The following is a 22761-nucleotide window of genomic DNA, read 5'->3' as shown; positions in this document are numbered from 1 at the left end:
CTTCAAGACCCAGGGCAGCCTGATTTACCTGGGGGCAGCCTGCTCCTGCCTGGGAGAGATGCTAATCCACCATTGTACTGTGCTTACTTCGTCAAACACTTCTTACCCTGCTCCACAGTCTGTTGACTCAAACGACTACAATCAGAATTGTGGGTTTTGTTTTTCCTGTGTGAAGCTCAGTAAATATGTACTGAATGAGACAGAGAGCGAGCGAGCCCATCAGGAACTAGAAACCATGTCCTCAAATCTGCAGGGGTTGCTGGATGGCTGCTGCCATACAGGTGGGAGCTGGGTGTGTAGAGTGTTGGGAAGGGGCCCCAGAGCGTTACCTGAGTTGGCACTGAGTGTAAGGACAGACTTCTTCCTCCAGAGCTTGGCAGCAAGGACGCCATTGTAGTACACTGCCTGCAGCCCAACTGCCAGCTACACTTCCTTCTCCTGGTCCCTGGGCTTTAACAAGTTCACAGAGAACTCTACATTCTTTCCCAGGGCTAGGGAACTCGGTGCTTTCAAAAAGAGATGTAGAGGATCATCAGTCTCACAACAAGGAGGATAGATGGCACCATCTTTCTTGTGTTTCATTACGTATTTCTGGACTTCCTCCAGCACCACTTTTTCTTGAGAAGATCCTGAAGAATGGAATAAACAAAGCAGGCCTCTTACCCAGCAGGTATAGACTCTTCTAATAAAAGCTCAGGATTAAGGTTCATTGACCCACTACTGCTCAAATTGCCCAAGGCCACAAGAGCCTTGCAAACCTCTTGCGCCACGTGTAGTTAAAAGAAAGGTTTGTGTTAGACAAACTCACCACAGATACAGTGTGTCTCTTCCAAGTCACTCAGGGGTCAAGTTCTTCAAGTACTGTGAATTTGCCCCTTGAACGGTGGGAAAGCTAGTTTTTGCCCAAGTTGCAGGAACTTGTATTTTCCTAAGTGAGGGAGTTTGGACTTATTCCAAGGGAAATGGAGGCCATGGAATATTCTGGAGCAGGAATATTCTGTCACATAAACATATCTGTGTCCTGGGAAGCTCACTCTGGAAACTGTAAGTTAGAGATGGAATAATGATGGGGAAACTGGAGGCAGGGGTCCAGTTAGGAGGCTACTATAATCCTCTAGAAAAGAGATGATGAGGCCCTGAGTGACCTGCAGGCAACGGGGAAGGAGATGAGGAGATGGGGGTGAGGGTGCCATTGGGCGGCTCAAGAACAGTGCAGGCCTTCTTGTTTGGACAAATGGGAGGACAGGGCCGCGGGGCACTCTAATAACTAATATGGAGGGGAATCCACAGGGAGGGTGGGGAGTGTTGGAATACAGCAGGAGACAGAGAATATTTCCTGGCAGCTGGGCTTGGTTTTTCTTTTGTCTTTGGCCATGCCACATGTGACATATGGGATCTTAGCTTCCCAACCAGGGATTAACCCCCTGCAGTAGAAGTGCAGAGTCTTAACCACTGGACCACCAGGGAAGTCACCTGGGCTTGGTATTAAGTATTCTGTTCTATAGCAGTAGTTCTCAGCTGGGGACAATTTTGCCCCCAGGGGACATTTGGAAATGTCAGGAGACATTTCTGGTTGTCACAACTGGTGGTGCTGGTTGAGGAGGGGCTGGCATCTAGAGGAGAGAGACCAGGAAGGCTTCTGAATGTCCCAGGTCGCACAGCCTCCCAGAGAGCAAAGATATCTGGTCCAAAATGTGAGTAAAGTCAAACAAGGTTGAGCAGTCCTGTTTTATGTGATGGGGAGCGGACAGCACGTCTCCCTGACCTGCATGTGTCTGGCCCATTCCTTTCCCTCTGTTGCTGTTTGGGGCCCTCTTCCACCTGGTGCGTGCATACTAAATTGCTTCAGTCGTCTCCAACCCTTTGCAATCCCACAGACTGCATCCGTTCAGTCTGTCCAAGGGATTTTTCTGGGCAAGAAAACGAGTGGGTTGCCATTTCCTACTCCAGGGGATCTTCCCGACCCAGGGATCGAACTGGCATCTCCTGCATTGGTGGGCAGATTCTTTACCTCTGAGCCACCTGAGAGGACCCCCACTGCCTGGTACCTTCAGGATACTTGTAGTTCTGTGTGATGTCCTCACGGCGGTCACCGTCCACATTCTCGGTGCTATTATTGCCAAAATCCTTAGGGTTGCAGTCAGTCAACTCCAGGGTCCCGTCCTCACGGCACCTCCAGACCACACATGAGGCATTTATGGAGGCAAAAATGTCTGCTGCTGCAGGCTCAGCTGCACTATCCCCTCCTTGACCGCTCTGACTGGGACCAGATCACAGGCCTCCAGGACTGAGGGAGAGAAACGTCAGTGAGTGAGAGGAACCACAGCCAGACCTTGGCTTCGGTCAGAGCAGCCAAACCTCTGTCCCCATCCTAACGCCCTGTTGCCCCTCTGCTGGAATCAAGGTCAGAGGTGGGCACTAGGCAGGGTTTCTGAGGGCACAGAGGAGGTGAGGCTCACTTGTAGTGACAAAGCTTTTTGGTCATGGTCTATGGCAGGCGCCCTCTCAGAAGCTGGACGAGACCTCAGAGTTACAGAGGACATGGGAGCTCCTAAGCCAGCTTGAGCGCAGACATGACAGGAGCAGGCTGCCTTTGTTGAGCACTTCCTGCGTGCCTGGCTCTGTGACTGTTCTGTTCCTGGGGGGCCTTGGGCCGGCATCCCACTGCTCACCATCAGTCCTGCCACCCCTTCTGTTTTAGGGGCTGCAGACCCACTATGGAACACCTGCTGCCCCTGCTTCCTCTCCAAGGGACTCCCTGTACTCTTGCAGCGCTGTGTAATCCAGGGGTCCTAGGCCCACCCCAGGCTTTACCTTCACCTCCTTTAAGAGCACTTGGGTATAGAATCTGCCATCCGTCATAACCCTCAGGCAGAGCAGGCCGGGCCATCCAGCACTCCGTGGAAGTCTGGAAGATCCTGAAGCAAAGGGAACAATACAAGTTGGGGGGGGGGGAGTCCGGAAGCAGCCCTGGAGATGACAGAGCTGATACTGAGTGGCTGGGAGGACACTGCGGACGAGTGGTTCCCACACTCCCAGGAAGGGGCGTGCATCTCACATTCACCCTGACCTTCGGAATCCTGCCTTCCAGAATCCGGAAGGCCTATTCAAAGCAGGGCTGCTTGGGGCGGGGAGTTCCCGTGGATGAGAGCCTGCGGGTTTGGAGCCCTTTCAGGTCTGGGACGTCAGGCATCCCCTTTGGGCTTCTCACCAGGCTCTGCCTCTGTTGCCTTCTCCATTCCGCCGCCTCTCCTCGTTGTAGTACTCGTCTACCAGCAGGCCCCCGCCGGTGCCCTGGGCGGAGGTGAAGGCGGTCACGACACGGGCAGGGATTCCCAGGCCTCGCAGCACTGCGGGCAAGCGGGCAGAGGGTCAGGGCACCAGAGAGGCCTGGGACGCGGGGGATGGGGTCTATGGCTAGCGTTCTCAGTGTCTCCTCTGGACACCGGGCACTTTCATGGTCCTAAATGCCAGGTGACATTGTGGAAAGAAGGGGCACGGGAGCTGACACCCGCCCGACCTAGGCTACGTGCAGGCCAAGTAATGAGAAACAGACAAGATACACAGCAGGTGGAGTGGACAGCGGGGGGCTTCAACAGAGCGCTGGGACTGGCTTTTCCGGGGCAGAGGCAGGCAGGAGCTTTGGGGAGTTTGGGAGCAGAGCTCGCCAGATGGGCCCAGCTTTGCTGAATCTGGGAAAAGGAGCAGAAGTTGGTTGGGAGGAGTGGCTGGGGAAAAGCCGTCTTGGCCAGATGGCGCATGGGAAGCAGGCACAGGTGTGGTGGAGGTGGGGGATGCTGCGGAGTGGAGGCAGTGGCTGCTTTTGGAGATGTCACGGGGCAGGGGGGACCGGGCAATGCAAGAAGCAAGGCAGACACTCTGTGCGGTAGCCAAGGTGACTTGCCTGGGTGTGGCAGGCAAGTCTGCTCTGTACCTGTGCAAGCAGCAGCTGCCAACACCCAGGCCTGACCCTCGTACATGGGCCTCCCATGACCAGTGACCCTCTGTCGCAGGATGGGCGCACTGTCCCGGCGCTTGTTCAGCAAGGCCCTTTCCTCCATAGTCTGGATCTTCGCAGTGAGCAGGACGAACTTCTCCTTAAGAACGTGCAGCTGTTTGGGGAAATGTGTGGATGTTTATGGGGGTGAGTAGGGAGGGCTCCGGCTTCTCAGGTGGCGCTAATGGTAAAGATCCCGCCTGCCAATGCAGGAGTTGAAAGAAACATGTGTTCAATCCCCGGGTGGGGAAGATCCCCTTGAGGAGGGCATGGAAACCCACTCCAGTATTGCCTGGAGAATCCCACGGACAGAGGAGCTTGGTGGGCTATAGGGTCGCAAAGAACCGGACACAACTGAAGTGACTTAGTACGCCCGTAGCAAGGGCTCATCAAAGTTCTCCAGGCATGGTGAACAGATCACCTGTATGGAAATCACCTGGAACTTGTTAAACCTGCATGTTCCTGGGCTCCACCCTCACCCACTGGGATGGTGTCTGGGAAACATTTGTAACAAGTCCTTCAGAAGCAGGGGTTCGTGAGCCATGAAAATGAAAGTGTTAGTCGCTCAGTCGTGTCCGATTCTTGTGACCCCATGGACTGTAGCCCCCCAGGCTCCTTTGTCCATGGGATTCTGCAGGCAAGAATACTGGAGTGGGTTGTCATTCCCTTCTCCAGGGGATCTTCCTGACCCAGGGGTTGAAACCTGGATCGAACCCAGGTCTCCCGCATTGCAGGCAGATTCTTTACTCTGTGAGCCCCCAGGGAAGCCCATAGTGGCAAATGAAACTCAGGACACGAGAGCAGCAGGAGGGCTGCCCCTCGCTGGAGGCTTTCACTGTTCCTTGGTCTGCCTGGCCCTGATTCTTCGAGTGTTTGCACCTGGGGCCTTGAGGCCCACGTTTCCTCCTCCTCGCAGGCTAGCGCTGTCCCTCACCACCTCCTCAGAGGAGAGGGTTGAGCCACATGAGGAAAGAGAGAACACATTACTCCTGTGAGAGAACTTTTGAAGGACAATAGGAAAGGACCAGGCCACCTTCATGGGAATAATTTAGAAATGAAAACAAGTTCCTTTGACTGCCTTATCCCCAAACCACAGGTAAGATGGAACTGACCCCCTTCTTCCCAGGGACCTAAGCTACCTGCCAGGGCTGGGGGTGAGGAGGCAGGGAGAGGGAGGTCTCAAGGAAACCCAGGTCAGTTTTAGTCCTCGCTGGCTTGTGACCTGAGGGAGGACCCCTTCCTGTCATTTCTCTCCCCGCTGGATGCTACTGTCTGCCCCTCCTCACTCAGACCCTCCTCCAGGGACTGTCCCCTGCACTCTGGGAGGAGGGGACCATTCGTGAGTAAAAAACTTCTGGGGCCCTAGACGGGGGCAGCTCTGGCAGAGGACTGGAGACGGTAGCTTGCTGTCTGCAGTACCACATCAGGCCCACTGTTGATGGGACCTGCAGCCTCTATGGCTGGTGGGAGTTTTGGGGTTGGTGTGAATGCCCTAGGCCTCACTTATTCAGAAGCATCTGGCCCACCTAACTTTTGGACAGAACTGTGTGGGGCACCCAGCACCATTAGTGTTCCTACTGTGGGCCAGATCACCTGGGGGCATCTCAGTGCAGCATGGCTGCTGCAGTAGGAAGGGCAAGCCGCCCTCCCAGCATCTGGGCACATATCTGGTTCTAACTTGAATCCAAATGCCTGGGGTCTACCTGAGCCGAATCCAGGTGGTAGAGTGATGGCAGGGGACACTGCCATCCTTATGGTTAGAGGTTAGAGGTCGGGGTGTTACCACTTCCCATCGCTGCACTCAGGAGCCACCTGAGTGTAGAAAAGCTACAGTTACAAATCCCATCACCATAGAGGAGAAATTTGTGTGAAGGGACAAGTACCAGTGTCCAGTACCAGGCACTGTGGTATCCTCTCCAAAACCAGTAGTAGCAGATACATACCTGGGGAAAATATCTGAGTTGTACACAAAGGCCGGCTGCATGTTGATGGTGGTGGTCTCAGACAGGGGATCTGGCAAACCTGAATCCATTATGCTTCTTCTGGGTAGCTGGACTGCAGAAGAGGTTAGCTTTTTATCTTGTGCTAGGGCTAATGGGTTTCCCAGTGGAATAGACTTGTTAGGCTTCTTCCTATTGTTGGCCCCAGATGTGGGCTAAAGGGTGAGTTCTGAGTCCAAGTTTCTGGGTTTCAAGCTTCACTTGAAATGTGGGTACCTCTGATGACCAACTCCACAGGTAAATAAGTCGAGGCTTGGGTCCAGGCATTGCTGCCACTGGGTGCTGTGTTCTCACAACCAAGAACAGCCACGTGATATGGGTAGTGGTTCTCCTTGGAGTCAGAGGTAGACTGGAAAATAACAGTCTGAGGAGCAGGTGTGGTTTCTATAGCATCTGTGTCAAAGACTGGTTTGGCATCTGTCGCGATGCCATCTGCTGGAGCATAGATAACTGCCAAAGCCATAGGTGGGGGCTGGGGAAAACAGGAGCTGAAGCCATAGATGTGGGGTTGGGGAAAACAGGAGCTGAAGCCATAGATGTGGGGCTGGGGAAAAAGGAACTGAAGCCACAGATGTGAGGTTGGGGAAAACAGGAGCTGAAGCCATGGATGGGGGGTTGGGGGAAACAGGGGCTGAAGCTATAGTTGGGGGGCTGGGGGAGGCAGGACCCAAAGTCATAATTTGAGAACTGAGGGAAACAGCCAAAGTCCTAGATGGGGGGGGGATGTGAGGGAAGACAGGACACAAAGCCATAGATGGGGGGGGGGGGTGAGGGAAGACAGGACACAAAGCCATAGATGGGGGGGTGAGGGAAGACAGGACACAAAGCCATAGATGGGGGGGTGGGACAGGGGAGACAGTGGCCGGACCCAAGAGGGAGGGATGGGGAAGACATAGGCTGGAGTTCTAGATAGTGGGCCTGGGGAAACCAGGACCCAAGGCCGCAGGTGGGGGCCCGGGAAAGACGGCAGCCGGAGCCCCAGACGAGGGCCCGGGGAACACGGCAGCCGGAGCCCCAGACGAGGGCCCGGGGAAGACGGCAGCCGGAGCCCCAGACGAGGGCCCGGGGAAGACGGCAGCCGGAGCCCCAGGTGGGGGCCCGGGGAAGACGGCAGCCGGAGCCCCAGATGAGGGCCCGGGGAAGACGACAGCCGGAGCCCCAGATGAGGGCCCGGGGAAGACGGCAGCCGGAGCCCCAGCGCGGCTGGAGACCATGGGCACAAATGAGAGTGTCGTGCGTGGTCTCTGTGCAGTGTATGTCTGCTGCACCCCAATCCCTGGGGGAGACCGAAAAATCATAGCTTTAGAAGGGGGCGTAGTGTCCATGGCTGTGATGCCCGGATCTGAAGAAGACGGGGAGGTCACACTTCCAGATGCCGGGACTGTGGTGGGAAAAGGGACGGCAGTAGCAGGGATGGGCTGCACAGTTAGAACAGAGAAGGCAGCCGGAGTCCCTGATGAGGGCCCGGGGAAGACGGCAGCCGGAGCCCCAGATGGGGGCCCGGGGAAGACGGCAGCTGGAGCCCCAGATGAGGGCCCGGGGAAGACGGCAGCCGGAGCCGCAGGTGGGGGCCCGGGGAAGACGGCAGCCGGTGCCCCAGGTGGGGGCCCGGGGAAGACGGCAGCCGGAGCCCCAGATGGGGGCCCGGGGAAGACGGCAGCCGGAGCCGCAGGTGGGGGCCCGGGGAAGACGGCAGCCGGTGCCCCAGGTGGGGGCCCGGGGAAGACGGCAGCCGGAGCCCCAGATGATGGCCCGGGGAACACGGCAGCCGGAGCCCCAGACGGGGGCCCGGGGAAGACGGCAGCCGGAGCCCCAGACGAGGGCCCGGGGAAGACGGCAGCCGGAGCCCCAGCGCGGCTGGAGACCATGGGCACAAATGAGAGTGTCGTGCCTGGTGCAGTGTGTGTCTGCTGCACCCCAATCCCTGGGGGAGACCGAAAAATCATAGCTTTAGAAGGGGGTGTAGTGTCCATGGCTGTGATGCCTGGATCTGAAGAAGACGGGGAGGTCACACTTCCAGATGCCGGGACTGTGGTGGGAAAAGGGACGGCAGTAGCAGGGATGGGCTGCACAGTTAGAACAGAGAAGGCAGCCGGAGTCCCTGATGAAGGCCCGGGGAAGATGGCAGCCGGAGCCCCAGATGAGGGCCCGGGGAAGACGGCAGCCGGTGCCGCAGGTGGGGGCCCGGGGAAGACGGCAGCCGGAGCCGCAGATGATGGCCCGGGGAAGACGACAGCCGGAGCCCCAGATGATGGCCCGGGGAACATGGCAGCCGGAGCCCCAGATGGGGGCCCGGGGAAGACGGCAGCCGGAGCCCCAGATGATGGCCCGGGGAAGACGACAGCCGGAGCCCCAGATGAGGGCCCGGGGAAGACGGCAGCCGGAGCCCCAGGTGGGGGCCCGGGGAAGACGGCAGCCGGAGCCCCAGATGAGGGCCCGGGGAAGACGACAGCCGGAGCCCCAGATGAGGGCCCGGGGAAGACGGCAGCCGGAGCCCCAGCGCGGCTGGAGACCATGGGCATAAATGAGAGTGTCGTGCCTGGTGCAGTGTGTGTCTGCTGCACCCCAATCCCTGGGGGAGACCGAAAAATCATAGCTTTAGAAGGGGGTGTAGTGTCCATGGCTGTGATGCCCGGATCTGAAGAAGACGGGGAGGTCACACTTCCAGATGCCGGGACTGTGGTGGGAAAAGGGACGGCAGTAGCAGGGATGGGCTGCACAGTCGGAACAGCGGGGGCGATGGGAGGGTTTGGAAGAGGGGTGAGTGAGGATAAGGGAGGGGGAGGATCTACACACATGGGTGTTGGGGATTCAGTTCTGTAGGAGGGTGGTGGTAAGGAGAGGGTTGGGGTGCTCAGTGGTTTGGAGAGGTCAGAAGTAAAAGGGGGTGCTGCTCTGACTGAACACCGAGTGCCTTCATCCTTCTTAAGGTTCATTCCCATAATGGGATTGCAAACTGGAGGAAGACGAGCACGTGCAGCAATAGCAGCGTGAGAGTACACGGGGGCTGTGTATCTTGCCCCCTGATCCAGACAAGTCGTCAGGCAAGGTGGACGGCCAGCCAGACTGAGGAATCTGGAGTTCCGGTCGGCCAAATTGCTGGTAGCAGGAGGGACCGCCAAAGTGTGACTGACCGGAATCAGGGAGCCTGTCGTCCCTGGGGCAGGCGGAGGGACACTGTGGCGTCGCATGGCCTTCCTTGCATCTTTCAGGATTTTGTTCCGCTGACGCTGCATGCTTTGTTTCAGGGTGCCCCAGGTTTTGGCGAGAGTCATGCCTGGAAGCTTCGGAGGAGGGGGAAGGTTGCTGCGACCCCACGGCAGAGGCAGCGGTGGTGGCAGTGGTGGCAGCAGTGGCGGCAGTGGCAGAAAAAGCGGCACGGGTGTCTTCCGCTTGACGGGGTGCCTACTGCTGGCAGATCCCAGGGGCGAAGAGCTTCTCCGTGGGGTGTCTGAAGGTTGTTTATGCTGCAGCACCTTCCCGGAAATCAGTGACTCTGGGGAGCTGGGTCGGTGGTCTTCTCCCAGCACCTCTACTGGCCTCTCGGGCAGCAGGTTGCAGCACGGACCTGGGGCAGACAGCACCGTGGCCAGGGGCCCAGGTTGCAAGGGAGGCTGGCCGTCTCCACCAGTGCTGGCTGAGCAGATGGCGGGGCTTCCGGAGGAATTCAGCCGAGACCCCTGGGCTTTCTCACGGAAGCTGCCTTCTGGGTGCACCGGAAGGAGGTTTGGAGGCTCAGGACTGCACTGCAGGGATGTGAGGACCCCGCTGGTCTCCTGGGGCCTGGGTGTCGCTGTCACATCCCCACTGTGGTACAGACCATCGTCCTGTCCTTCGGCCTCTGCGTGGCCTTCCTCCTTTGTCATGCCTTCCCTGGGCTCTTCTTGGCCCATCACCTCTCTCTCCTTTGCGCAAGGAAGTGGGAGGTGACTGGTTGGTACCAGCTTCCCAGGCTTGACCACCTGAGCAGGTAGCTCAGGTAGTGAACTCAGGAGCGTAGTTGCCCATACAGTATTGATTGCACACCAAAACGCCAGAGAATAGAGTGTGAAACTGGGAGAGTGCCTCCCTAGCTTCTGACTCCTCTCGTGGTCAAGCATGCACTGGAGGGGGGAGTCCTCAGCCTGGCCTTTGTGATGAGTCCATGGTATATGTGTCACAGAGAAACTGTGCTGCGCGCGCGTGGGTGTGGCAAATTACAGGGCAAAGGGCAGGGCCCCAGCGCATGACCCCTCCCAGGCTCTCTAGCAGCTGAGACTTCCCACTGTGGGCGGCAGGTGTTTGGCACCAGAGGGGCCACCATGCAAAGACTGGTAAGGACTGTGGGGGCCTCCTCCTCCAGAGCTCATCCTGTCTAGCACCTCCTCATGCAGCCCCCTTGGTGCCTGCATTTGTATCGGTCAGCCCTTCCCTGCCTGTGTCTCAGAGGCCTGTGCAAAGCTGAGTGCAAGAGCCACCCATCCTGTCGGGGGGTGGTCCAGCACCTATGGGGACCTCCCCAGCTTCTCTGCGAGACCTGGAACCAGGAGCACCTTCTCCACTGCTGCTCCTCTGCCATCATCACCAGCCGGCAGGGAATGCAGAGCCCTCACCTGGCCGGATGCTGCCCCCCACAACCTCCCTTCCTGGCAGGTAAGGCTCTTCACGTCTTTTTAGAAATTTGGTACAACAGTTCAACTTTAGACTGGTCTTCAGGGTGTGCAGAGAGTGATGGCTTAGCCAGGATTTGAACCAAGCCTTCTCTGGGCTGTGTGCCTCCTGGTCATACATGCTTCATGTATGACTGTTCTTTTCTTGTACTCCTGATGACAATCAGCCCCAAGTGTCATACCGATAATGAGCCTATATCCTACCCTGTAGAGGTTTTCTTTTGCTCAGTTCATGAGTTGATCACCTACCGCACTGGGTTCTGATCTCAGAAGATGCAGGTGAGGGACCACCAGTTGTCAGCAGAGCACCAGCGGAGGTTTTCCCTTTGGTCTAGTTTGAAGAATCCAGATGTGTAAAGATTATAGTCTAGATAAAGCGTGGGCTTTCCTGAAAGAAATTTACCAGTGAATTATTCTGTATGGATTAGAAGCCAATTTCTATGGATGGCCTTCCTGGAGTATGTTCAGTGTGGCAACTCATTCATGTCTAGAAAGCAAACACATAATTTATTGCAGCTTCATAGCGGAGCACTGTGTCAGTTTAGAATAGTACAATTTGGTCACTGTGAGCATGTCAGCTTGGTCCACTCTTTACTACTATATATAATTCTAGAGATTCTTATGCCCAGGAGAGAAGACGCACTCTTGTGTGTCTAGAACAAGGGAAACATGTTATTATTCACAAGGTAGAAGCTTCAAAAGAATGGGAAAGAACTGAAAAATCCTAGTCTAACATGGCTTTATTGAGTTTAAATCTTGTTTCTTTGGCTTACTTCATTGGAGTGTTTTCCTTCTCCTGGGCTGACATGTGGTTACACATTAGGCATGTGACATGTAGAGGTTTCAGAACCCAGAATTGTATTGATCAGTGAAACTTGATTTATATATTTTCATTTAAAATATATTTAAAATAACACTGGATATAATTCATATATTATAAATTAGTTTTGCCCTCTGCTCTTGAGATTCTTTTTCTAGTATGTCAGAGTAAATTTGGACTTCCATCCCCAATAAGACTTGAGATTGGAGGACACAAAAGGTTTTTCTCAGACCTAAATTATGTCTGAAAAAAGCGAGAAATGTCATAAGCCCTATGTGACCTCTCTAGGACCAGAAATGATTTACAGCCGTGGCATTTAACCATAATTCCTTGATCTCGTTTGAGAAGAGTTCAGTAAGGAACAACCTCTTGATTTTTGTTTCTTCCCTGTTTCCTTGTCTTGCTTACCAACAATCCATTGTAATCCATGAATTAATATGACATCAGGCTGAGTGGTCTCTGGAGCTCATTCGAGTAACTTTTTTCCCTAAAATAACTTTAATTTCCTTGTTTTTCAGTTCCTCTTGTCTCCTTGCCCTTTACTAAAACCAGAATTCACCAAAAGCTGACTGGCTTTGTGCAGACCCTTCTTAGGACAATCTTTCCTTAATTATTTTACTCATCACTCTGTTTCATTTTTTGCCTTCTAGAAATATGTTGAAAGCTTTCTGTAGTTGATGACTTCCACAACCTCTTGGCTTTTATTGGCTTGTTAATTTTGGTATTTTTACACTGTTATTTAAATATGGTTTCAGAAAGAAGAGAAAGTAAATATGTGTTCTAGTCTGCATCTTGAGCTGAAAATCCCTGTCAGTTCTAGCATCCAGCATTTCCATGCGGGGGGGGGGGAGGTGGGGGGGAAACCTTGGCATTAATAGGTGTAACACTCAAGATTTCAGCTTTTCTTGGGCAATCACTAAGGACTTAGTATGTGGTAATTTCTAATGCTTCTGCTGCTGCTAAGTTGCGTCAGTTGTGTACTGACTCTGTGCGACCCCATAGTTGGCAGCCCACCAGGCTCCTCCGTCCCTAGGATTCTCCAGGCAAGAATACTGGAGTGGGTTGCCATTTCCTTCTCCAGTGCATGAAAGTGAAAAGTGAAAGTGAAGTCGCTCAGTCGCGTCCGACTCCTCGTGACCCCATGGACTGTAGCCTACCAGGCTCCTCTGTCCATGGGATTTCCCAGGCAAGAGTACTGGAGTGGGTTGCCATTGGGTTGCCATTGCCTTCTCCAAATTTCTAATGGGAAAGTAATAATAACTATTTCATGGATTATTTGAGAATTACATTAGATAATGAAGATGCAAATGCTTTCTAAAGTTTAAAAGTCCATACAAATGTTTTTGGTTATTGATTTGTTGCTACTTCAGTTTTACTTGACAGTGATTTATGACCTTGCTTATGTGAGAAGATGCCTTCTGATTTGTTGTTTTGAAAGTTAGATTATATTTTTCAACAGCTCAATGAAAATAGCACCATTTCTGAAGGTTAAGGGTGAAACCGTGAATGTCTCTTGACACCTGTCACTTTACAATATTTTCAGCAGCTAATTCACTCATGGATTCCTCCTCCCAGTTTTGTTGTGGACCTACTACCAGCCCGATGATTTCCATCAGGTGTTGGAAAACATTTTCTGGAGTTTTACATATGTATCTTAGACTCGGTGGGCCGCATACAGTTTCTGTAGCTTCTCCTCCTCCTCTTTCTTCAGCAGCCTTTCAAAATGTGAGGTTCAGTATTAGCTCAGCAGTCATAAAAGAACAGGCTGAGCTCACAGTGATTTGTGAGCAATTATTTGCCAGTCCCTGCTCTACATTGTCACTGAATAAGAGGTGCGTTTTTGAGTAAATCATGTCTTTGAGTCAACTCTTGGTCTTCCGGAGCTTGTCCTTACTCTCTTGCAGTTTCTAATCAACAGGGCATTCAGAGAGATCCTGTTAAAACGTAAATCGGGTCGTATTGCTCAGATCTCTTCAGTGACTTAAAAAGCAAAGTCCTCAGAGTGCCTCCACAGGCCTAGAAATCTGGGCCTCTGTTTCTTCCTGACTTGTTCCTTCTCCTCTCTGCTTTGCTCACTCTATTTCCCACGCGCTGACACCCTTTCTGTCCTTGAATACTCTAGGCACATTCTTGCCTCCTCCTCTTGCCATCTGACTGTTCCTTCTGCTGGGAATATTCATTCCCCAGATATGCACCTTGCTCCCTTCCACAACCACCTTAAATTCCTTGATACATTTTATCTTCCCCATAAAGCCTTCATTTATTACTTAATTTCAAGTGGCAGGTGCCTTCTATCAGCCATCTCCATCTCCCTACCATGCTTTCTATTTTTTCCCTAGCACTTACCTGATATACTAGTTATTCTATGCATCTATGTAATTTTTATTTACATATTTATACTTATATTTTTTTATATTTGCTTGTTTATTTTTGTCTGCCCCCTCAATTGGAGAGAGGGTATATTCATCTGTGTTGATCACTGCTGTGTCATCACCCTACAAAACATACTGAAGAATGGTGCCTGAAATTTGATAAGGGATTAAGAAATTGGCCACATCACTAAATAGGTACACAAATTAATGAACAAATCTCCAGGGCTTCTGGATTGAGGGCTAATGAAAAGAGGAAGGAAAATGGTTGGGACAGGGTACTACAAGAAGTAGAATTTGGAATACTCTGATAGCTATCCTAATAGATAAGGTCTTGTTAATTTAGAAAGTTTTTTTTTTTTTTATTTGACAATATTATATTGGTTGGTTTTGCCATACATTGACATGAATCTGCCCCGGGTGTAGAGAGCTGGCAACTAGGGACACACAGCATCAAGATTTTTATAATATATTGTGTAGAGTTCTTTTTAAGTGTGCACAGATATCACTGAAAATCTATGCATGTGTGCATGCCTCTATTACTTTATTTAGTGCTTTACAAGAGCCCCTCAAGGGCAGGGTTATAGTAAGTATCAGTATCTTTCCTTTATGATGAGGCTGAATTTGTTCAAAATTATATCATAATTTATTTGTGTCTGTGAAACTAGACTTAGTTTTTGAGTAGACCCTCCCTAGAAATCTATGACATTAATAAAACCAACAAACATGTGTTCAGCTTCCAGTGATACACATACTACCGACTCAATTATGGGCCATCCATTTTAATGAAGGCAAGAAGTGATTTAACAAATACAGAGCAAAGAGAGTATTAAGTTTTGTCCTCTGTTAATATTAGTAATGGATAAAGAGGGCTCTAACACCTTCAAGATAGCTTGAGACCATCATCTCTGTGTCATGGCAGAGGGATGTTCAGCCAGGATATTGTTCTCTGTCACTCAGAAAAATACCCATAATGGATAATTATACCTACTGAGTCGGATATGGGATATCTGGGTGATTAGGAGTCCTTGAGCATGATTCTTTCAGATGCCTTAACTACAAGATGAAGCTAGCAGCTTTGGACACTTTCAGCAGTGAAGAGTTTGGATGTTCATTTTTGTGCTGAATGAAATGAGCTTATTTCTTCTTGGAAAGCCTCCCACATACCATTTCTAACCTCTGTTTTCTGTTTGGAAAGACTTTTAGAAATTAAAGATCAAGATCAAGATCTTTCTTGGGTGGAAGAACTCAAGACCCCAGCATGGATGGTATGGTCCCAATCACATTTGTAAAAAGCAAAAGGAACCATCATCTCTGAATCTACAAGTAATTGAGAACAGGCTTCTTCTAAGGATGGGGGATATTTTTGTTTATGGGGAGAGGGTCAGGTCAGAGGGAGAATGACAGTGACTAAAACACCATTCAGTTCAGTTCAGTCGCTCAGTCGTGTCCGACTCTTTGCTACCCCATGAATCACACCATTACACACCCTTATATTTTTAATCTTTATAAGAGAAAATAAAACAAATCTTACTCAAAAAAAAAAATCAAGATAAAAATAAATCGCAACTTAACTGATACATGGAATATTTTTCTGACTTAAAAGACCATGCAGAATTAAATATGACCAAGTTCAAATCTGAGCTACTAGGGCTTCTCTGGTAGCTCAGATGGTAAAGAATCTGCTTTCTATGCAGGAGACCTGGTTTCAATCCCTGGGTTGGGAAGATCCCCTGGAGAAGGAAGTGGCAACCCATTCCGATATTCTTGCCAGGAAAATCCCATGGACAGAGGAACCTGGCAGGCTACAGTCCATAGGGTCACCAAGTCAGACAGGACTGAACCGACTTAGCACTAGCACAGTTCAAATGTTAATTTCATTTTCATGTGTATAATGGAGTGAAATCTTCAAGGTGCCAGAAAACAAGAATTCACCCTACCTACTTGAAACTGCAGCACAGCACACACACTTCAGTTACCAGTTCTGTTCATTCCACAGAATTTTCATAAAACATAGTGTTCTATATACCTGGGCTGTATCTCACTTATTTTTAAGAATTTCCAGATAACTCTTCATACATAGTGTTACAATTCCAATCTTGCCAAGTCCTGCACCAGTTACATAGAACACAGCACATTTATTCCTCTGGGTTGTTCAGATCCCAGTGAAAGAAGCATGGAGTGGGTCAAAGAGATCAGGAATCTTGTCCCAGATTTACCATAAAACAATTGTGTTCTCAGGAAAATTGTAGTTATTCTAGACCCCTTTCCTTTTCTTTATTTCCACAGAGTTGCACTAGGTGACACCAAATAACATCCCACTCTTTGCAGTGATAGCTTCGATTTTATTGGTATTCTAAACAAATGAAGACAATGACAGGTGAAGCTGTGCACCATCTCTGTAACCATGTTTTCAGAGTTGCCCCTATTTTAAAAATGAAAAGATGGCTGAGCACAGAAGTAGATGTTTTGACCAGAGGCTCCAAAGTAAATGCAACTAAACCACAAGTTTTCTTCTTTCCCGAAGCTCACTTAACGGAAACATAGGCTGCTGGATATTAAGCTGTAAAGCATATTATCAGTGTATTTTAAAAGAAGCTATTCTTCTAGAATTTCTAATTAGTAGCGGCAACCCACTCCAGTGTTCTTGCCTGGAGAATCCCAGGGACGGGGGACCCTGGTGGGCTTCCGTCTATGGGGTCACACAGAGTCGGACACGACTGAAGTGAAGCAGCAGCAGCAGCAGCAGCAGCAGCAGGAAGTTTTGAAATTCTTAAAAGATCATCTGATCTTGTGAGATTTACAGATCCATTTTCCAGTCAAGCAAGTTGAATTAGAGCATCTGAACTTCTGGATGCATCTCAGAACTAAAATTCTGAACCTCTTGAGTTTTTCTTCATGCTGTCAGAAAGTCATGCTAGATAATCCTTTTAATAGGGAGTATGGATGGACTTGTATATTTTCATATAAGAAAGCACTGTGGTGAGTCAGGATGGAAGTGGAAGTGAAGCCCTCAGTCTCAGAGGGGTATTGAGCTCCTGGTGAAACAGTGTCATCATTTCTTCAAAAGAGAAAAGCAGTTATCTTAAGTTATTAACACCAAATAACTATTGATACATTTATTTGTGATCCATGTATTTACTGTACCAACTAGGCGTGTTCTCTTTGGGAAGTAAACAGCTGTTTGAGACACGGATTGTTTATTTTTGTTTGTTTTCCCACAAAGACCTGACCTTCTGATCAGGAACATCTATATTTTACTAACTTCTGGAACCACCAGCTAACACAGTGTCTAAAATGTAGCCAATGAATAGGAAATCAATGAACACATTTTTAAAGTATGGGCCAGGGCATGGGCAAATATAAATTTTTTGTTTTCAGTCATAACGTAATTGAAACATGTAAATGATACAGACAACAAGTGCTACAATATTTCAAAGAAGGCATAGAACAGATAACCTGTAAGGATCTATTGTATAGCACAGGGAGCTATGCTCAATATTTTATAATAACTTATTAATGGAAAAGAATCTGATAAAGGATGTATATTTAATCACTGAACTGTATACCTGAAACAAACATGGCATTGTAAATCAACTAGACTTCAATTTAAAAAACAGACGACAGCAAAAGACACCAAGAAGTCATAGACATTCTTATGATATTTCCATAAAGAAGCCAAATGAAGAAGAGAGAGATAGCTTTTGAATTAACCAGAGGAGGAGTCACAGAGAACCTAGGCTTGGACTGGAACTTGAGTTTACATTAAGATTGCAGTGCAGGTACAGATGTAGGTGATCACATACTCTCACTATACTGAGACTCGCTGAAGTTATGAGTCTTGTTCAAGATCCTAAAGCAAGTACATTGTGGAGTCAAAATTTTAAGTGACACCTAATACACTAAACTCCAACCAGTCCCTCCTAAAGGCAATCAGTCTTGGTGCTCATTGGAAGGACTGATGTTGAAGCTGAAACTCCAATATTTTGGCCACTTGATGCAAAGAGCTGACTCATTTGAAAAGCCCCTGATGTTGGGGAAGATTGAAGGCAGGAGGAGAAGGGGATGACAGAGGATGAGATGGTTAGATGGCATCACCAACTCAATGGATATGAGTTTGGGTAAACTCCGGGAGTTGATGATGGACAGGGAGGCCTGATGTGTTACGGTTCATGGGGTCACAAAGAGTCGGACACGACTGAGTGACTGAACTGAACTAAACTGAATACACACACACACACACACACACACGACTGAGTGACTGAACTGAACTGAATACACACACACACACATGACTGAGTGACTGAACTGAACTAAACTGTACACACACACACACACACAGACACACAGACACACACACACACACACACCCCCCAAGCCCTTTCTGTGATACTGTGTTGTCATTGAAACAGTTTTGTTTCTTTTTGGTAGATTATAGTAGAAATTGGTTCTAGTATTTCCTGCAGTAATTACTAGTTCTGTTTATCCCCTCTAGAGTTGATCTTCAAAATTTCCATTAGAATGGTTTTGCCAAAATGAAACATACAAATATTCATGATGCCTATATCCAAGTATTTCTTCTGCTGCTCCCTGCTTCTCTTCTAGGAGTATATGAACAATTCACTCTCTTGAATTATGCTTTTCCCTTCTCGAAGAATTCTCTCCTCCCTATTGGGCACCTGGAAAACCTGCTTCATTTCTGAGTCAAAACTCAGTTTACATATTATCTCTTTTGTGCTGTCTTCTCTTTAGTGTTGTGATCACTTTCCTTTTTGCTTCCATTACACTTTTGCATACCTGATTGTTGCACTTGTTTACACAAAGTTGGATTTTTTACATATCTCGGGCTTCTTCTGGGCAACATTCCTTGGGGCCGGGACTACCTTTTCTTCATCTGTTGATGCAGCCTTAGCATGTTACTTGGCATGCAGTAGTTAATATAAAAATGAGATTTGAACAAATTTGAAAAGGTAGGTACATATGATTTATTATGACTTTCCAGACATTACAGGAAAAAACATTACTGTTGGTGCTGAATGTTCACTTCTACTGTAGTGAATGGTGGTGGTACTTGACTCCACTTATAATGTTTTACCCACTATTTTATGTATTTGTACCTGATATCTCTTCTTTATTTCCATCTATATATTTTTTGCTTATCCAAGTAAAGCAGGAATGAGGGTAGGGCTAGGCTACACTTGGCTGGAATAGTAAAGACATTGTGTGATTTTTGGTGAGAAAATCTTGACACATAAGAGGTCTACATCTTTCCTTTGAGGCATATGGAGACTCTGCCTCTAAAGAGTTTTATTAGCAACTAATCAAGATGTTTTTGCACAAGACTCCTGATTAGGTATTAGTAATACTAAGAGTGAATCAGAACTAAAGAAGTTTCTGATTTGTTTTACATTGTAAGTGTAGGTTATTATTTTTTAATGCTGGGGGTGGTGGTGGTGGGGAGTGAGGGAATGGTCTTTTTCCCATCTTGATGTTTCAATCCTGTCAAGAGAGATCTTAGGGTAATTTCAGCCCTGCTTCTTTGCTTACTCCACCCCAGGGTGATCAAGTGACTTATATAGGAAGCTTGAAAAGAATTAAGTGGGCATGTTTGTCTTAACTAACTCTGTTCTCTCCCTTGAGAGTGAGAGTTGGTATCTTCTGTTTCTGTCATCCTGTGTATTACTAGTTCAGTTATGGACTAGTAATTTCTGGGGTTCAGTTACGGGATCATTTCATTCAAACTGGAGTCGAAGCCAGGGTTAGATCAGTACCAGGAATATTTGGACCTCCATCTTCGCTCTTTCATCTTGTTTCTTAATTAACTCCATTCAGTTCAGTTCAGTCACTCAGTCGTGTCCGACTCTTTGCGACCCCATGAATCACAGCACGCCAGGCCTCCCTGTCCATCACCAACTCCCAGAGTTCACTCAAACTCATGTCCATCGAGTCGGTGATGCCATCCAGCCATCTCATTCTCTGTCGTCCCCGTCTCCTCCCACCCCCAATCCTTCCTAGCCTCAGACTCTTTTCCAGTGAGTCAACTCGTCGCATGAGGTGGCCAAAGAATTGGAGTTTCAGCTTTAGCATCAGTCCTTCCAATGAACACCCAGGATTGATCTCCACCTAGATGTCATTAAGGTGTTGTATCTGTTGTACTTGCACAAATGCATCATTTGGTGTGTTACCTGGAAACACTGAGAAATAAAAAGAAAGGAGCAGACTTTTTGGAGAGGAAAATGTCCACATGGGAATGTTTCGGTGCTTCCATGCAAGGTAGTCTTGTGCCTTGGTCTTTAATGTGTGGTGGGATGTTGGGACCTTTGGCTATTTGAAAATACTTAGGCTTATGCAGTTAACTGCAGAAGTCGAGAAAAGGTTTAATGTGTGCTGTGTTAATTTCCAGTACCTGCTGTAACAAATCAGCATAAACTTGGAGGCTTAACATGATAAAAATGTACCATCCCACAGTTCTAGAGGTCAAAAGTCTGATTTCAAGGTGTCAGTAGGGCTGCACTCCCTAACGGCGTCTCCTGGTCTCTTGAGACGAGGTGCACTCCTTGTCTCTCTGAGCTTCCGTGGTTAGCAGCTTCCTTGGCTTGAGGCCCCATCACTCAGTCTCTGTTTTCACTCCCGGTGTATGTCTGTATTTTTCTTTCATCTGGTCCAAACTGCCCTCTGCCCTTCTTGTTTAATAAGAACAATTGTCATCATATTAAGAACCCATCTGATTAATACAGGATGGGAATCCCATCTCAAGATCCTTAATGAAACTTGCAAAGACCTTTTTTCCAGGTGAGGTAACAGTAGAATTAGAACATGAATATATCCTTTCGGGGGTCATCATCAACCCACTACACCAACAATAAGACTCTGCAGTTGGCTGCAGTTTATTGCATGAGAGAGTGGCTGTTTCTGTCAAGCCACTTAAGTAAAGGTCTGGCATAAAGAAAAGGGGCCCTAGGGAATTGCAGGTGGCTGAGCGAATGCCTGGAGCAGAATGAATAGGGCGCCTGGAGGGTCTTTAGTATACAGAGAACTTTACCCGGCTCTTAACTTTGGGGTGGGCAGAAGTTTACAGGGCAGGAAATACTCAGGCAGCTGCTCACCTTGGCTTACTCTTCAGGTAGTTTTTTCCCAAGCAGGCTTGACTGAGACAAAGACGTAGTTGTAAGGAAAGTATATTTTACAGAACTTGTCAGCATTGACACATATGGTTACCATAGGCTCAAGTTAATCCCTTTACATGTGGATCCAAGCTGACATGGAATTTGTCAGTTACCGTGGAAAAAGAACTGTTCTCTAAAAGGCAGGCTTCTTTGGTCTATGCAGTTTCATAGCCAGAGGCAGTGAAAATGGCTATCGTGCCATAGGACCATAGAATCTACACATCATAACTGGAGGTAAAATGTTACTGGATAGAACCCATAATCAGGTCAGTACTGCAGGGTGAACAAGATCATCAGAGAGGAAGGATAGCTCAAGAGTCTATGCGTGATAGGTGCTCAGGGCTGTGCACTGCACACGGCAAATTCATAGCGACCAATCAACCTTAGGCCAGAAAAGTCCTCCTGGTTCTAAGTTTGCAGGTCAGGAATTTCAGATAAATGGCACAGACTGATGGACATCCTAGTGAGGCTAAAATCAAAGAGACTTTATCTTTCTTTCCAATGCCATTGAGTTTCTGCTATGTTCTTTGATAATTTCTGTACTGGATTCTGGGAATGAAAATGTGCCCAGTTTCATTATTCTCGGAGTGGGGACTGGCTTGCTTTTGAGATTTTTTAAATTGTGGGCATAATAAACTGATAGAACAGCCAAGATCCTGAGAGACCAGGCCAATGTCAGTGACAGAAATCCAAGCTGTAGATATGGAAGGATCCCTCAGGCCACTGAGACACTGAAAGCCCTACCACTGAGAATGAATTAAAACAGACATTTGGGAGGATTATTTCTGGACATTTAAGGACTTCAGATTTTTTACCTAGCATAACAAGGAAACTTGATTTAAGAAAAAAAGTGAGGTCTTCAACTTTGTTTTTCTTTCTCAAGATTGCTTTGGTTATTGAAGGTTCTGTGTGGTTACATATACATTTTAGACTAATTTCTTCTATTTCTGAAAGAATAGGGGATTTTGATAGGTATTGCATTAAAATGTAGATAGCTTTGTGTAATATGGACATGTTAACATATTAAGTCTTCCAATTCGTAAACATGGGATATCGTTCCATTTATGTCTTCCTTAATTTCTTTCAATAACATTTTGTAGTTTTCAGTGTGCAAGTCTTTCATGTCTTTAGTTAAGTTTTTCCATATTTTATTATTTTTGATACTCTTGTAAATGAAATTGTTCTCCTGATTTCTTTTTTAGATTGTTAATTGTTAGTGTACAGAAGTACAAGTAATATGTGTATTCTGGTTTTGTATTCTGCAAATGAACTGCTAAGTTTATTAGTTTTACTAGATATTTTTGTGAAATCTTTAGCATTTTCTGCATGTTTTTTCAGTATGTTCACTTTCAGCCGAAGTGTATCCTTAATTCTAGCTGACATTTTCACTTCCATCTTAGGTTTTCATCTTTTAAAAAATTATTTTCCCATTAATTTTTTAATTTGTATAATCATATTTATATTTTGGCTGCTCTGCGTCTTCATTGCTGGGCACGCTTTTCTCTCGTTGTGGCACAGAAGTTACTCTGTCCGCAGTGCGTGGGCTTGTTGTGGAGCACGAGCTCGAGGGCGTGTGGGCTTCAGTCGTTGTGCTGTGTGGGCTCAGTTGTTGTGGCTCAGGGGCTTAGCTGCTTCGTGGCATGTGGGATCTTCCCAGACAGGAATCAAACCCAGGTCCCCTGCACTGGCAGGCAGAGTCTTTCCCACCGAGCCACCAGAGAAGCCCCTTAGCCTCTCACCTTCATTCTCAGTGTATTCAG

The 22761-nt window shown here is 48.3% G+C and overlaps 1 protein-coding gene and 1 pseudogene across 1 annotated transcript; both read right to left on the bottom strand.

Annotated features, from left to right (window-relative positions):
- Positions 1 to 219: 219 nt before the first annotated feature.
- LOC148776592 (protein 4.2-like) lies at positions 220 to 4228 on the bottom strand (annotated as a pseudogene).
- A 2674-nt stretch (positions 4229 to 6902) lies between these two features.
- Positions 6903 to 10097, bottom strand: LOC148776591 (uncharacterized). Its single transcript, XM_088840205.1, has 3 exons — positions 8010 to 10097; positions 7462 to 7907; positions 6903 to 7200 (listed from the first exon to the last, which is right to left on the bottom strand). Exons 1-3 carry the CDS (start codon positions 10095 to 10097, stop codon positions 6903 to 6905), a joined length of 2832 nt encoding a protein of 943 aa, XP_088696331.1.
- Positions 10098 to 22761: the final 12664 nt, after the last annotated feature.

Source organism: Moschus berezovskii, chromosome 9, assembly GCF_049115385.1.
Source record: "Moschus berezovskii isolate FMDL1 chromosome 9, NW_MosBer_1.0, whole genome shotgun sequence".
In the NCBI taxonomy this organism is placed as follows: domain Eukaryota; kingdom Metazoa; phylum Chordata; class Mammalia; order Artiodactyla; family Moschidae; genus Moschus; species Moschus berezovskii.
Note: the sequence above shows the minus strand (reverse complement) of the source record. Positions and strands in the feature narration are given on the sequence as shown.